We start from the raw sequence: 17,982 nt of genomic DNA, 5'->3' as shown, positions 1-17,982 counted from the left end.
CAATTAATTTTGTGGGCCTGTCTGTCTTTTTTTCCCCCTTTTATTTTTCATTTCCTCTCCTTCTGAATATACTGGCAATTATAGAGAAACATTCAGTAGTCCTTGTTTTCTGATTCCTTTTATAATATCCAAAATAAAGTACCCAGGCTTCTTAAGCAAACTGAAAAAAAAAATGCAGTTACCTAAAACAAACACTTGCTCTGTTTATGACTCTGATATCGTATGATAGTTGTCATGTGCTGAGCTTGGAAATTTTAAAGGGATTTCCCCAGGTTTCAGGATTTTTTAACAGTTGTGTTCTCAAAGCAAATTCAGATATTGTTTGCTGTCATAAATATTATAGCCAGAGAAATATTTATTAATATATCCATATGAAAACCTGATTGTTGCTCCTTGCCATATATCTTGGTACGTTCTTGAAAACTGTGGCTTGAATTTTTACATTATGCTGATAGACAGTCTAAGTAGCACTGCAGTGTTCCTCTTTCCTGTACTGGTGACATTGAGACATCTCAGACTACTGTGTCTCCCCTTACAACACCAATGTCTAGAAATAGAGTCATTATATGAGTTGCATGTGGGTCCCTCCCGTAAGAAATAAATATTTTCTATTGCACTAATCAAGAAAGAGTATTACTAGTCCTATGATAGGTAGATAACGCAACTATTAAGTCTAGTTTCTTAATATGAGAAGCAGTGCTGATGGTATTGTCAGCAGAGCAGTTTATCCACCTAAAATGGAGGTGGAGTCTCATGAGTCCCATGCTGCTTGATAAACTAAACAGTTGCATTAACTTTAATATATTTCATTACAAGAAAAAAAATCAATGTTACCAGCTAGGTTATAGCTATATCGACCTGTTCGCAATCAGTTCTTCAAAGCATGCTACTGTGTTGACTGTTTTCATAATTCCCCCCCCCCTCTCTCTTATTTCTCCATAGGTTGCCCGGCTCATGGAAATGGGATTTTCTCGAGTAGATGCTTTGGAAGCTTTGAGAGCTTCTAATAATGATCTTAATGTAGCCACCAACTTTTTGCTGCAGCACTGATGAATTGAATACCTGCAGGGAAGAACTTAAATTGACGTGTGTCGTGTGCTTTTCAGAGGGCTGTAAACAACTACAGGGTGGACATTGAATGTTTAAATCAAGAAAAAGAAGCTGCCTCTTCACATGCAATATATTACTGCAGAAAAGATGGCTGGCACTGGAAATATCTTTCCCTTGAATGGAGTATACTAGCCAGGTTGCACTGGAAAAGTGTTTGCAATCATAAACATATGTTATATATCAATATTTATTTTGCAAAATCGGGTTTATGTGTTGCCCCTACCCCCAAAATCAGCATGAAATGTTTCATCATTTCTGATAACAAAGAAATAAGAATTTTTCTTCTTAAAATAACTCAGTTTTCATATATATATATATATATATATATATATATATATATATATATATATATATATATATAATTTATATATGGCCAACAAAGCAGCATTTCATTTTCTTATTTTTTTAAAAAATACTACATTTCATTCATCTGCTTTATCAAAGCTTCAAGAAATGTGCAAAATTCCTTGGCTGTGTAATTTCAATAAAGGGAGAAAGGACTGAAATCTTGTATTCAGGAGATTCTATTCATATTTTTTTTAAGGATTGGAGAGAGCACACAAAGCATGGCTTCTGGAATTTTTTTCAACCCCTTTACAAGCAGTGTTTATGTATGGCCTATGGAGCATGAGGCAGGCTACATCTGATCTACATTAGTTCATGTGACCGGGAGAGAAAAGGGAATAAAAAAGTTTAGCAAAGAGCAAATAGTAACTTTCTAGGCTGTTGTCCAACTTCCTCTCTTGTAAGTATGCATTTGGACAATCTCCCTAGCCATCTCCAATGTTTGAACTCGGTCTAACTTTGATCAGTATCCCTGCCTTGGACAAGGTCCCTTCCAGCACTATGATTTCTGAAGGCAAAATTGGTCTCGTTCCACTCAGTTTTGGAGAGCTTTCTCACTGACAATAGGCAGATAAGTAGACTCCTGAGCTCCTTTATGTACTTTCTTTCCAAAATAGGACAGAATAAAAAAATGAATGGAGGATGAAAATAGATAAATAAAAAGGGAAAGGCAGGAAAAGTGCACTTATAAAAGAAAGGACAAGAAAGGGATTGTGATAGGATAGAAAGATCTAAACCCCATTCATATAAAGAAAGACTAAAGACTTCAGGAATGTTTTGCTGAGGGGAGATGTGATAGCGCTATGAAATGGTGCCGCTGCATTCCAGACCATTTGCAGTTTCTAAGTAGTCTTTATGGGGAATTGTTTCAGAAGATTAACTGGATGGTAACGAGGGCATGAGTTGTTGTAACTTGGTCCTCCTGCATTGCAAGGTAGCAATTGGCACATCAGCTAGCAGAGAGCCCTCTCACCAGGACTTCCACCTATTCAATCAGGAGCCATGAGTCCAGAAGAACTCATAAATTGTGAACTTGTCTTTCATGGGTAATGGTTGCTCATCCAGAGGTAACATTGATGTCCACAGATCAGTCACTGAAGGTGTTGATAGATCTCCCCAACAGTGATGATACTGCTGCACTTGAAGCTTTTGGATGACTTCTCCCAGTAGTTTCATAAAACTTTAGAGAGTATGAGAGAGGACCAACCCCTGTAGAATCTGACATTACGATACCCCCCTTTTCCCCAGCATAGACTAAAACCACCCAGTGAAGAAGGAGCAGTTTATATTGTAAAACAGTATTGGAAATTCTTTATTCCATTTATTTTCTTTTCAGGGTAGGTTCTTAATCAGTTTCCCTGAATAGAAATATCTATTTCTTGTTAGTAAACTCAGATGTACATGCCACAGTTAAAACCAGAATATATATATAAAAAGTCTTTCTATAGAATGAGAACTGAAAAACAACCCATAGAATCGCTTCATACCGTTTTTCAGATAATTTTTCTTTTGTGTTTTTTTAGATGCTTTGGTTGATACAACCTTTACGTTGTTCAGATTTTGTCGCGATAACCTTTCAGATTCAAAGCCTATTACGTAGTCTCTTCTAAAGATAAGACATGCAATTTTAAAATCATACTTTAAGCATGCTTTTGCAAAGTTAGATTTATAGCAAAAGTAATATAGCTGAGAAAATGAGAACAAAAGAGTGAATTTTACAAAGTCCCCATCAAGAAGGTTACAGGAAAACGTGTCTTTTTAAAATTTAAGAATCAGCTGTGAATAATCTTTGAATAATCATCTGTGAATAATCTTTAAGAACTTGTGAACCCACCAGTTACATTCTTTGAGGGTATGGCTTTAAATACTCTTTGATCTTCTGTTGACTCTTCTGTTGATTTCCCTAGAGAAGTTTCAGGGAATTTTCACTCTAGGTTAGGAAAAAGGCTCATAAAACTGTTGGCATTTTTTGTCCTTTCTTATCTTTGTTCATTCTTTCTATTTTTATAGACGTTATGCACTGCCAGATTTTGTTTGGATTTTTTATTGGTGCCTCTGCTATTTATCCTTTGGGACAATCCTCCCATCTTCCCCCATTTCCTAGTTAGGGCACTTGTAACAGTTCTCTGCTTGAGAATAATCATAGTTTGCATTTTCACTGTTTGAGACACAATTATTTGGCAGATTGTTTCAATTGATTGTTAATTATTACTGATATCACTGCATTTAGATTTTTTTCTGATTTCTGCAAAAAAAAAAATTCTTTCCTTGACTGTCTTACGCCCAGTTAAGGTCTCACCACAAGCTATTTGCAGCATTCACACAAATTCTCCCCCCAAGCCATTTGCAGACTGCTGTTGGATGCATAGGATATTTGTTCTACAGTAGTTACAATTTTAGATGTTCTTGGAATTACTTTGGTGGGATTTCTGTTGACCACAGAAGCTTCCGATCTCTTTGATTCTGTTAGATGTGCTGATTGGCACTAAAAAAAAGCCTGTGAAGTATCTAAAAACATCTAAATCAGACCAAACTAAAAAAATGTTAATTGTAGTCAGAACACTATTTTTCATTATTTTTTTCATTGCAACAGGTATACGTCTAAAGAACAAAAAGAAAGTAGTAAAAAGAAACATGGAAAACTAATCATTTATAAAATGGTTACTCACTGAAATATAATTTCAGTAATAGTAATAAATAAGTGACTTAAATATCATCTCTGCAATTTGCAAAAATAATATCCTTAAGCTTCTTTCATGTGTACTTAATATATAGTATAATATATCCTACATAACTGAACAGAGATGAAATTAAGCTTGCTTGATTGTCTTAGACAAATTTCACAGGGTTGAATCCTGACAGTTAGTAAATTAGATCACTGTCCTGCCAATTATGGTTCTCCACATTCAGTGGAAGCCACAGCTATTGGCATTGTGAATACTTGTATTATGCATTTGCTACACACACTATGTAAATTATATCCACGTGTATTTGTTGTCATATCTCTGCCTTTTTATCATGCTTTTGATACAGTGAAACACTAAAGAAGATCTCACTTCAGCAGAGCTTGTATTCAGTTTATATAAAAACTTGTATAGTTACAAAAGCAATTTGTAGAGTTTTCAGGGATAAGATAAGGAAGTCATTCATGGAGGAAGTACAGTTAAAAAAAAATTAAGTTGGGTGAAATGAAAACAAAATCTCTGTTGAGATGTTTTCCCCACTTTTATTTTGTTCATTTCAAGGCAGAGTATGTAATGTTTTTCCCCACCACAACTACCCTATGAGGTAGGCTGGGCTGAGACAAAGTAGCTGGCCCAAAGTCCCAAACTGGATTTTATGCCTGAAGGAGGGAAAGAGGTCCTGGCCTCCAGATTTAAGCACTATACCCAATTGGCTCTCATATATGAGGGTTATCTGCATTAATATGGACAGGCCCCATTCTCTTAATTTCTCCCTCCCAAAGTATTTTTACTTCAAGATTCCTCCAAGTCAACTGCGATGTTTGAAGTAACATTTTGGTTACATAAGCATCAGCATTCCAGTCACAGATTGAAGTGGAAAGAAAAATAATATGGTAGTCCTCAACTTACGACCACAACTGAGCCCAACATTTATGTTGCTAAGTGAGAAATTTGTAAAGTGAATTTTGCCCCATTTTATGACTTTTCTTGCCACGTGCGTTAAGTGAATCACTGCAGTTGTTAAATTAATAATAAAGTTGTTAAGTGAATCTGGTTTCCCCATTGACTTTGTTGGTTGGAAGGTCACAAAGGGGGATCACATGACCACAGGTCACTGCAACCATCATAAATGTGAGTCAGTTGTGTGAAAAATGGTCATAAGTCACTTTTTTCAGCACCATTGTAATTTCAAACAGTTACTAGGGCAGGGGTAGGCAACCTTGGCTCTTTTGTGACTCGTGGACTTCAACTCCCAGAATTCCTGAGCCAGCCATGCTGAGGGGAAAGGGAAAGATTCCAAGCTGAGCCATGCTGGCTCAGGAATTCTGGGAGTTGAAGTCCACAAGTCACAAAAGAGCCAAGGTTGTCTACCCCTGCACTAGACAAATGTTTTTAAGTCAAGGACTATCTGTATTGGCTTGTATGACAAATGTTCTAAATATAGAGAAACAAAGCTCGATAAAGATGTTATTTTAATCTTGAACCAAACTAAAAAATCTCAGACTGTGCTGGAGGTTTTTCTTTCTCAAAGTTAAAGATGCTTGTATTCAGGTACCACAGCTGATATTGCATGCTCCAAAAACAAAGAAAATTATTTAAAAAAAAGGAGTAGGACTAATTGTATCCTTTTCTGTTGCTTAGACCTGTCAGGAATGTTTCTCCTACCTTAAACTAAAAAATAGATTATGATATTGGAACTAGCAAAATCCTACTGATAAATTGCTCTCTGTAACAGAAAGTCTCTCTGTGTGTGCACAAAAAGCTAAACTGCTCCCCCTGCAGGCCATCCTTGTCCAGATCGCGTTACATTGGTAGTTATTTATATTGCATTTTGCTTTGCCCTCATACAACAGAACTAAATACCCTGGAACCTAATTGGGAGGAAGCTGAACTCCAAAACCCTTCCAACTCGCTCCTCTTTGCCTGCTCCAATGCTTTCTTCTGCAGAGCCCCATTCAGGAGTGCTGCTTCTTTGCCGATCAAAGCAGGAACAACTGGTAGAACTTCAACTTCAGGGCAAGCATCTTCAAAGCTGGTGAATTCAGGCCTCCTCAGAATATCCTTGTATGTGTCTGAACAGAATGGAATTCTATATTTGGAGATTGCAAGGTTTCCTTTGATTGCCAGTATCAGTGAAATTGTCAGTGAAAGATGGGATTCATGCTACGTGAGGAAATTCCCAATAACATGTGAATGAATCATGAGCCAGAAGAAATAACAGGCTCCACAGGGATCTCCTGGAGAGCCAGTCCTAATTAGAGTCAAAGCTTGTAGCTTGAATTTGACTATGAAGTTATGAGAGTTCTCTAGGTTTGGCTACTGTGCTGTGGAAAAGGAAAAGGCATCAACTCTATCTAGATGCTCACGCTTATCTCAACTATAATTGTTCTAATTTACTGTTATTTAGTTAGGTTTATATACCACCCATCTTTGCAGCTTAGCAGCCAGGTGGGAGGGGAGGTCAGAACCAGGCTGTGGGAGCTCAACTTGCCTGAGTGGCGGGCAGGTGCATCTGCATGCATGCACACCTCGAATTACACACGTTGAGCTGCGTGCTAGCTTGCCATTCGCGAAGTCGAGCTGCGCATGCACTGGCCCACCAACCCACCGCTCATAGGGGCCAGTTCCAATAGGCCATAGCCCAGTAGTGGGCCACCGCCCAGGGATTAGGGACCCTTGTTTTAGAAGACTGAGTGAATCCCCACTGTTTCTATTAACTGAAAGCAACACAAGGTTACATTATATAAACTACCCCTAGTATTTTCCAAAAGTATTACAGTCAAACTATTTTATGAGATTTAGTACTAGAAAATAGATAATATAAGCAATTTGTCATTATTGGTATAAATATTATAAACATAATCATTGAATTATACTCCTAAAGTAATATAAGCAATTTATGTGTTTGCAGAATTACAGCCCAAACGGTAATCCCTCATTCCCTTGATCCCTCCCGTAATTGACAGCAGTCGTTTATCTGCCTGCTGGAAAGGGAAGGGGAGGAGAGGGGGATTGGAGAGGGATTCACTCATCTGACCAAAGCAGTAAATAAAATAGCAGTAATCCCAACATATTCCAAACTCAAGGGTGACTCAGATGATACTTCTCACATCTCAACCAGTGTCTCTGCCTTGTGCCCAAAATCCTTCCAAACCACTTAAGACCAAATTTAATTTATGAACAAACAGGCAGTATATGTTTGATTTACTTCGGATTCTTCCAGGATAATATGAGAAAAATTTAGACACAAAAGAGAACAGCGGCAAATTCTATAAGCAAGTGTTTCCACATCTTCAATGAAGTCTGCACAAGCCCAAGCTACTTATAGGACCATCTGGCCCCAGACATCCCAACCCAGAGTCTTAAGTCACCAATAGATTGCCTCTGATAGAAACCACCATGGAACTATTGACCATTATGATAAATTCAGTATTTTTCATGATGGGGCCATAAAACTCACCAGACATGAAAAAAACAACCCTTATATAAATTTTGGACATATAATTTATTATACCCAGAAGAAATAGTTCAGGCTTGAATTCAATTTGCACCTTAGTTATCTCCTGTATCCAGTTCCCTATCCGTTCCCAAAAGCTCTTTGCTTTAGGGCACAGCCACCACATGTGATAAAATGTTCCTTCCTTATTTTTACATTTCCAGCATTCCAGATTCATATTTTTATATATTTTGGCTAATCTCGCCGGTGTTAAATGCCATCTATAAAACATTTTGTATTGATTTTCCCTATATGCAGTTAACAGTGTCAGTTTGCAATTTATGTTCCATAGTCTTTCCCATTTTTCCAGATTTATATTTCGGCCCACATTTCTCGCCCATGCTATCATTGACCCTTTCATTATTTCTTCCTCCAGATCTATCTCTAATAAATATTTATAGGTTTTTGTTATAAATTTTCCTTCCTTAACTGTTAAAATTTTATCCAATTGATGTATGCACTGGCTTATTCCATGCTCTTTCATATCCTTACTATGTTTAGATTGGATCTGTAAATATGGCCACCAATCTATGATTATTCCTTGTTCTTCTAATTTTTCTCTTGATTTAAAGTTCCCTTGGCTGTCTAATAGTTCTTTGTATCTACCGTATTTTCTGGTGTATAAGACGACTTTCTAAACGCTGAAAATCTTCTCAAAAGTTGGGGGTCGTCTTATACGCCGGGTAGCTTTCTCTGAATTTAAAACCAGTCTGCCCCCTAGTGGCCAGCCCTATTTTTTTTTTTACAGAAATAAGCACTAACACGTGTTTCTCAACCTTGACAATTTTAAGGCATGTGGACTTCAACTCCCAGAATTCCACAACCAGCAGGACAAAGCATTCAAAAATCCCATTTAAATTTTTAAATTTTTCTTTACAAATGTAAACCCAGCAAACACACTGTTTACCAACTATTAAGTGATTTATGTTTTAAAAAATCAATAAAATATATGGGGAAAAAAATACCAGCTGAGTTCAGGAAGCATTAGGGAAGCAGTGGTGGACAATACTCGCTTTCTAGCAGCAAAGGAATGGAGCTCCTATTGTGCTCATCTATAAACAGAAATTCAATATTGTACCGTATTTTCCGGCGTATACGATGACTTTCTAAACCCTGAAAATCTTCTCAAAAGTTGGGGGTGGTCTTATATGCCCAGTCGTCTTATACACCGGAATATACGGTAATCATCTTTTTCTTACCTAAGGTGTTAGGGTGAATCATCGCCTCCATCGGTGAAATCCAATTTGGAATTTTCCTATAGTGTCTTTTTTTTACTTTTTCCCATGTCCGAATCAGCGCATCTCTTATCTGATGTTGATAAAAGTATGTGTGTGTTTTCCTATGTTTCCCCCATAGAAAGGCATGCCAGCCAGCCAGTCATGCCCTTCAATCGTTAAAACTCTTTTATTGTCTAGGTTTATCCAATCTTTGATCCAGAGTAGTCCAGCTGCTTGATATTAAATTTCCCATTTTGGGAGCCCAAGTCCACCTCTACTTCTACTATCTTGTAATATTTTCGTGTTTATTCGTGCTTTTTTGCCCGACCAGATGAATTTATTTATTATTTTATCTAATTCTTCAAAAAAAATTCTCTAATTTTATCAGGACTGTTTGGAACAAATATAATAATATTGGTAATATATTCATTTTGATCAATGCAACCCTACCTAATAACGATAGTTGTAATTTCCCCCAGATTTCCAAATCTTTCTTCTTTTGTAATATCAATTTTTTATAGTTATCTTCTTTTGTTGAGGAGCACCTTGTGGTAAGGCAGATTCCTAAATATTTGATCTTTTTTGCAATTTGCAATTCCAGATTCTCTTCTAATTTCCTTTTCTGTTTTTTGGTTAGGTTTTTGACTAACATTTTGGTCTTTTCTCTATTAATTTTTAATCCTGCCACTATTCCATATTTTTCTATTTCTTTCATCAAAATCTTTCCTCTCTCTATTGGTTCCTCAATAAAAAAGACCAAATCATCCGCAAATGCTTGTGTCTTATACTCTTCTGTCTTAACCAGTACCCCTTTTATCTCTTTATTGGGCTCTGATTTGCATTAGCAGCACTTCTAAGGTCAGAATAAAAAGTAAAGGTGACATTGGGCATCCCTGTCTCACACCCTTATTTATGTCAAAGCTTTTGGTATTATCTCCATTAATTATCATGCTGGCCTTTTGTGTTTTATATATTGCCCTAATCATATTCTCAAATTTCCCTCCAAATTTCATATCCTCAATCTGTTGGAACATAAATTGCCAACTGAGACTGTCAAATGCTTTCTGCGCATCCAAATAAAATTAATGCTGCCTGTTTTCCCGGATGTGCTTCATAATACTCTAAGACAGGGGTAGGCAACCCAAAACACTCAAAGAGCCACTTGGACCCATTTCCAACCAAAACCAAAACACTGGGAGCCACAAAACCCTTTTGATATTTAAAATGAAAAAAGAAAAAGAAAGAAGATTTCTTTCTCCCATATTTGGGCCGACAGGGTGCATCAAGAAACATTCAAGGTAAATCTCCTCCCCGTCTCTTCCCTCCCTGATACAGCTGACAGAGTGAGAAAGAGCCTGTGGCCTAGAGGTTAATACAGCTGCCTAACATGCACACAGCCCAGGTTCGAATCTCAGAAGGGTAAGTCTGGCTGAAGAGAGTTAAGAAACTCAAAATAGCTATCCCAGTTCTCCCTTTATTCTTTGATAGCAATCTAAAAATGTATATGTAAATATCTATCTATCTATCTATCTATCTATCTATCTATCTATCTATCTATCTTATCTGTTGGGTGAGGCACCCAGTCTACCAAATATAAATCAGTCTGTTCTGCGTTTCGCTCCATTCTAGGAGCATGTTTTGCAGGTAGACGTCACATACTGTGAACACTATAAATTCAAAATTTGTGGCTGGCAAAGAGTTAGTGGGAGACTAGTATAGCTATTTCAGGCTCATTAGCCCTCATCAGCTAGTCCCTTTTGAATATATATATGATTGCCAACGTCCAATAACGGATATGGCACAAGAAGAAGAAAATATATATATATATATTCTCTCCCCCCCCTCTCCGATCTTCTGCTCACCTGGCAAGCTGGCTTCAAGCTGTTCTCCAACCAGCTCAGGGACAGGCAGCCTCGGCTCTTTTATGACTCATGAACTTCAACTCCCAGAATTCCTGAGTCAGCATAGCTGGGCTAGCTAGCTCTCTCTGCCCTTCCTGCTTCCTGCAGAGACGCAGCAAAGGGAGGAGCCCCACCCAAAAAGCTTTTCAGCTCCTCTGAGAACACCGTGAGTCCACTCTCTTACACACACACACACACACACACACACAAAGAGAGAGAGAGAGAGAGAGAGAGAAGGGAAGGCAAGTGCCTGTCTCTGTCTCTCTCTGCAAATGGCAGAGTAGGCTGGGAGCCGCAGGGGAAGGCTCAAAGAGCCGCATGCGGCTCTGGAGCCGCAGGTTGCCAAACTGTGCTCTAAGACATTTAACATCGTTCTCGTATTATTTCTAATTTGTCTTGTAGGTAAAAAAACCATTTTGATCTGGGTGTATTATCTCCTGTAATATTAGTTTCAATCTTTCTGCCATTATAGTCATGAAAATTTTATAATCAATATTTAGCAATGAGACTGGCCTATAATTTTTAATCTGTTTGGGGTCTGTGCCTTCTTTTGGGATCAGGGATATGGTAGCTTCTATCCAGGAGTCTGGTACTTTAGCTTTCTCCAACACATCATTATACACATCCAACAGTATCTTTTCAAAGTCCTCGTAAAGTGTCTTGTATACTTCCCCTGGGAGGCCATCTGACCCCAGGGTTTTATTATTTTTTGTTTTTGCACAGCAGTTTTTAATTCCAAGGCTGTTATTTTCCCATTCAAAATTTCTCTCTGTCCTTCTTTTAATTCTGGCAGACCCTTCGCCTTTAAATATTGTTTAATATTCTCCACATCTATCTCCTCTTTTTTATATAATGTTTCAAAATAGTTCTGGATTATTTCTTTCTTTTTATCCATTTTGTATTGTGACTCTCCATTCTTGTCATGTAATTCCTGAATAATTATTTTCTTTTTCTCTTTTTTTAGTTTATAAGAGAGCCATCTCCCAGGTTTATTTGCATGTTCAAAGAAATTTTGTTTTGCTATTTTCAATTCTTTTGTTCTTTCCTCTTGATCTATCATATTTAATTTATGTTTAGCCAAAACCATTTCTGTTTTAATCAATTCATCTTGGGGCTCTTTTTGTAATTTAGATTCCAATTTTTTAATCTCTTCCTGGAGTATATATTGTGTTTGCCTTTTCACCTTGTTTTTTCTTGCTGTGTAAGCTATTACTAATCCTCTTAAATGTGCTTTCACAGTGTCCCAAATAATTTGTACTGATGATTGTTGTTTTGTATTCTCTTTTAAAAAAAAATTCCATTTCCCTTCTACTCCTTGCTATAAATTCTTTTTCTTTCAAAATATAAGAGTTCATTATCCATCTTCTCCTTACTTTTTTCTCTCCCTTCCAAATTATTTGCAAAGGATTGTGATCAGCCCATATGTTTGGCATTATTTCTTGACTGCCATGGGTTATAAAAAATAAAAAAAATCCTCTCTGATTTTGTTCAGCTAATGCTGTGTATAATACTCCTAATCTAGGGAACTCTAAATATTCCCTATGTTGTTCTATAATATGTACTTCCTGTAGACAATATATATATATATGTTGTTTAGCTAATTTTGTTAGTATTTGTTTTCTTTTTGCAGGTGAATTTAATCCATTTATATTAATGAATAATAGTTTGATCTCTTTTTCCATTTTCTACCTGTGTGTCTATTTATGTGTTTGTCTTGTTCTTGGACCTACTCCTTTTTCTTTCCTCTGTCCTTTTTCTTCCTTGCTTTCTGTCCCTCGTTCTCTTTCCCTTACTTCCTGTTGTTGGTCTTCCTGGCTTTTGGATTCCAATTCTTCCTTGCTGCTACTCTCTTCCTCCACTCCTTCCAGTTGTTCATAGAATTCCTGTGCTTTCTCTAGGTTATCTATCTTAATCTTCCTCTCCCTCCATGATATTAACATCCCTTCTGAAATTAACCATCTGAATGGTATACTTCTTCGAATTTCCTTGTGATTTGAGTCTATTGTCATTTGTATTTGTCCTAACATTACATATATTTCCTCCAGGAAAGTATTTATCTTGCCTTGAAGTATTGCTTCTGGAGGCCCTTGATTTTCCAGGCTAGGTTCTTCAGGAGAAATTATTGATCCTGTCATTTTTTGATACGTATGTAATATCCATGTTGTCTCTCCCCTTCAAATAATCTTCCATCATTGTTTTAATTCAAAAATCAATTTATCAGTTAGTCAAAATTACAGTTTTCCATAAACAGTTCTTAAATTTAAATACTTAGTTCAGGTATTTTTTTTTCTTTCAGACATTTTTTAATCTTATAGCTGGCTCTTCCTTTGTTTCCAGCTATCTTCAAGGTTATTTTCAATTAAAAGGAACAACTTTTTCTTTGTTTCTAGGCATTCTGCCAATTTCAGAGTCCTTATTGTTGTATTCTCGGATTCTCCACTAGATGTCAGCAGTTATTTCTTTTTTCAATTTTTTTTCAGTCAAAAAGTTATTTTTGTTATATATTTTTATAATTCCATCAAAGATTCTTTAGGGTATAATCTTGACAGTTTTTTAGTTCCTAGATTTGTCCAGACTGTAGTATTTTAAATCAAATTTTAGTATATCTCTTTCCTCCTTTAATATTAATTCGCCGCTTCCATCTGTAAGGGAATGGGGATATAGTCCCCTCCCTTCACTTCTGGAGGTTTTCTTGCTTTGGGGATCTTTTCAAGGATTTAGATAGTAGATAGAAGAAAGAAGATTAGTACTCTCACCAATTCCAAGCAAGCTGTTCACTGATGTTTAGGTTCGTGCTCTGGGACTTCGGCTGCGAGTAGCTTGGGCTTGACGCTGATCTCATGCTAGCCTTTCTCCTGTTGGGTTTGGAGGGCTTTCCCTAGATCAAACGAAGTGATTGCTGTCGCTTTGTTATCAGTGGGCGCCCCTCCTTCACGGTCACCTCTTTGGGGCAACTTCAGACCCATCTAGGATCTCCCAAGCAGGATGAAATTAGCTGTGGGAGCAGAGGTCTGATCTTGTGCGGCCATGTGCTACAGGCGCAAAACTGAAAGTCTCAGGAGATCAACCAAGTATAAACTTGGTCATATTTAATCTTATAGAGGTTAGCAGATGGAATATATATATAATCCAAGATCACAGTGAAACAGCAGAAGACAACATCTGGTTTAGATGTGAAAACTAGGCACAAAATGAATATTCAATACAAAGGATTTAAAACTTAAGAATCTCTTCATTTTCCTGCCAGTGTTTTATGTAAATGTTAATGTGCAGAAGGTGAAGATGAAATTCTTGGAATAATTATATTTATTTTATTCTCATTAATAATTTGAGCAAATTCCCCACAGAGGGATTTTGTCCAGAGAATACATTCAGTAATGCCTTGGACAATTTCTCAGAATATGAATTACAGAAATCAAGGGAATGACTATTTGTTCATGGTAATTTTCCATAATAATCTAAGTTGCCTGAAATGATAGGGCTGAGAACTGAATCAGAGCAGCAGCCAGTGGCTGGAGAAGGGAGGGAATTTGCATCTGTCCTAAATAAGCTGAAAAGCATGACTGCTATCGATCATAACATTTTACCAATGTTCAGCATCTCTTGGAAAACAATACCTGTATTGTTACACTGAATGTTTTAATAATCTTTGTGTAGAATTTTTAATAGATAAATGGCATGTTGTTGCATCTCCACTGCAGGTAACATATACAGGTATTACTCACTTGATGACTAGTTGCTTAACAGCCATTCAAAGTTATGACGGAGCCCCCAAAAGCTACTCATGACTCAATCTCATGATTGCCACAACAACCTTCCCCACAGTCACATGATTACATTTTGGGCACTTGGAAAGAAGCTCACCTAAACAGCTATTTGTAACATCCCACAGTCACCTGGCCATGATTTTCAAGGGTTTTTTGTTGCTGGTTTTCAGCATTTACTTCCAGTTTCTGGCAAAAAAATGCCTATTGGTGACTCCTCCCCAAGATGGCTGCTGAATGGTAAGAGACTTTTTCTCTCTCGCTAACGATCTGCTAATTTTGCTGCCAAAGCTGGTTTTCTGGCAGTGCTGTTTCCTGGATTTGAATGGGAGTATTTAGGAATGACCCACAATGGCTTTTGATGGTGGTGGACCCACCTGGGAAGGGAAATATTGGAAGATTCCAGTTCCCTTTGGGAGCAGTCAGAAAGTCACGATATCCATCTTTCTTTCGACATTTTGGGTTTTTTAAGCATGCCTGGGTCTTCACTTTTTGAACTTTTACTTTGCTTTTTATCTTTAAAAGTAGATTGGCTGACTAAATGCTGATTTATTTCAACCTCCTGCTGGACTCTAGCTGTTTTTTTTCCCCCTTTTCATTTATGTTGTTGCTCTAAATAATGTTTGTTTTCCCATATGGAAACATGGTGTGCTCTTGGATGGTGAAGTACTTTCATTTGATTTACATTAATACTGGACTCTCACTACAGGGTTTTTGCATTCTTTTTCATTTGCTAAATACTTTATTTTTTTCTTTCAATTTAGGATCAAAATATCCAGAAAATATCTTTCCTGGTTCCTTCTGCTTCAGCATTCTTTGTTCCCTGATTAAGTTTCACATAGTAGCAATGTATCAGATTACAGACCAGTAAGAGTGGCTGAAATCTGAGAAAAGATCTTTTGGTAACATGCAATCTTTAGTTGAAAGTTTTTTTTAAAATGTTTGATGAGATGGTGATGGCCATGGAAAATATTCAGAAGCATGTAGCTTTGGATAAGTTAGATTCACAAAAAGAATTTGATTTGAAAACTGTAGACCAAAGAGATATGGACTACAGATGCAGAACTAACTTAGCTGATTACATACAGCTTTCTGAACTTTAAGCCTACATTTTTTTTATAATAGCAGAAGCTTGACTGAATCATGAAGTGACAAATTGCTTTTTTTTTAAAGGAGGTCTGAGGGAGATTAGGGAATGGATTTATTACACTTAATTGAAAACCACTTCTATCTGGACTTTGTTGGGAAGATAGCCTGATTGTGGAGGTTGAATCTATTATAGGTAACTAGACAATAACTGATAAGAGATATTAAGAAACAAACATGGATATTTGATCCAGGTTGAATGACTCCTAACTTGAGGACGATTTGGGATAGATAAGAAACTGTGGTAAACTTTCTAGGAATTGATTATAATAACAATTTGTTAATAGAAGGTTTTCAATTTTTAATCTTGTCCTTTTTATTAGTATTGTTCATCCTGTTAACTGTTTTGTCATTAATATAGGATATAGATAAGTTGATAATTTGCAAATAGATTTAGTGGTTTAAAAAATTTAGGAGGGGCTGTTTCACAATGGGTGAGAATCAATATTGTAGTAATATATTAATCAGTATTTAGCTGAGGGATAATATGTATATAGAGTATGTACTGGGTTTCTTTTCTTTTTAATGCACTTTTTAATATCTTGTTTCTTTTGTGTTTTTGTTTTCATTTTGCAGGTTTTTTTGAGTTTTGCATTTTAAACTTTTTTTCCAAAAAAATAAAATTAGATAAAAATGCCTATTGGATAAAATGGATTTGCTTAAGGACAGCTGTGTTCACCTAACAAATGCTGCAAAAAAGGTCATAAAATCAGATGTAGACACATTGTGACCTGCTTAACAATCACAACAACTTACGATCATAATTCCAGGCCCAGTGACAGTTGTAAGTTGTCGAGGACTGCTTATACTGATTTACAACTTGTGGACACCCTATTTCAAAGTTACTTAGTGAATTTCCATTTCTGAACTCAGTCCTAGTTCAGTCTTTAAACAGTACACCACAAGTATGTAGTGAATAAATAAAATCTATTTCCTCAAGCAAGAATTAGCTGATATAATAGAAATCTGCTAAATTACTGGCTAAAGAGCTTTCTCAAACACAATCCAGCAAACAAGACTTCTTTATGTGATAGCCTTCAAAACATTAAGCACTTAAAAAGTGGATTATCTGTGGAACCCTTCTCCCTCTGTGAATCTCCCTGATTCACAGGAAAGATGCCCCATTGCCTTTTTCTGGGTTGATCCCTGGCTCTGGAATTTATTTCCTAAAAAAATTAAAAGCATGCCAAATATTTGCAGAGATAGTTAAAAAACACTCCCTTCATCGTTTTTTTTAATGGTTAATTGTTTAACATTGATTTTTATTTCTCTTTTAATTGTATTAATGTTTTGCTGCAAATGGCTATGGATTTGAAATAAATAGAAAAGTGCAACATTCAATAAGGCAAAAATAATCCTAACCATGGTGGGATTATACACAACCCCTACATTAAACTATATTTAAACTATATTTTTGCTTTGTGTGATGTGTAATCCCAGGCTAAATGTCACAGAAGGTTTTGTTGGTTTCAGAAAGCTGAAGATGCTGCTTCTTCTTGGATTAAATAGGCTCATGAAACAATTTAAAAGCCTATTAAATTTAGGAAGTGAGGAATAGTGAATTGTATTCAATCTACAGACAATAGTCAATCAGATCATCTTCTGCTCTGAGAAAGCTGTTTAATATAAGACAGAGATGAAAGAGACAATCACTTAAACATGAGCCAGCAGTGTGTGGCAGCAGCCAAAAAAGCTAATACAATCTTTTGATGCATAAACAGAGGCAAAGAATCAGAATCACGTGAAATATTAATAACACTTTACAAATCTTTACTACACACAGTTTTGGTCACTACATTAGAAAAAAGGCATTGAGACTTTGGAAAAAGTGCAAAGAAAAAGCAACTAAGTTAATTAAAGGCCTGGAGAGAAAAACATATGAAGAACAGATGCAGGAGTTGGGTATGGCTAGTCTAGAAAAAAGAAAGACTAGGGATGACATGATAGCAGTATTCCAGTATTTAAGGGGCTACCATAAAGAGGAAGTCGGCTTATTTTCCAAAGCACCAGAAGGCAAAACAAGAAACAATGGACGTAAACTAATCAAGAAGAGAAGCAACCTGGAATTAAGGTGAAACTTCCTAATAGTGAGGACCATTAACCAGTGGAACAGTTTGCCTTCAGAGGTTGTAGGTGCTTCATCGCTGGAGGTTTTTAAGAAAAAATTGTCTGAAATGATATAGGGTCTTTTGCCTGAACAGGGAGTGAGGCTAGAAGACCTCCAAGGTCCCTTCCAGCTCTATTCTGATTGAAGGAGAGGAAAGAAGTGAAGATTAAAAGGGGAGAATTTATAAAGCAAGCAGCACTACAGTTCTGCAT

General features: G+C 36.6%; 1 protein-coding gene across 6 annotated transcripts in view; it reads left to right on the top strand.

Moving 5' to 3' along the window:
* Positions 1-4,088, top strand: part of UBAC2 (UBA domain containing 2) — a 129,112-nt gene extending 125,024 nt beyond the window's left edge. For all 6 annotated transcript variants that reach the window (XM_039337785.1, XM_039337789.1, XM_039337784.1 and 3 more), the window contains one exon: positions 943-4,088. In XM_039337785.1, the coding sequence (XP_039193719.1) occupies positions 943-1,050 (108 nt within the window). In that variant the 3' untranslated portion in view covers positions 1,051-4,088. The remainder of the gene's footprint in view (positions 1-942) is intronic.
* Positions 4,089-17,982: the final 13,894 nt, after the last annotated feature.

The sequence above is a fragment of the Crotalus tigris genome, unplaced genomic scaffold, assembly GCF_016545835.1.
Source record: "Crotalus tigris isolate CLP2741 ecotype Arizona unplaced genomic scaffold, ASM1654583v1 scf7180000017685.4511686, whole genome shotgun sequence".
NCBI classification, from domain to species: domain Eukaryota; kingdom Metazoa; phylum Chordata; class Lepidosauria; order Squamata; family Viperidae; genus Crotalus; species Crotalus tigris.
The sequence above is the reverse complement of the archived record's forward strand: the minus strand, read 5'-3'. Positions and strand labels throughout refer to the sequence as shown.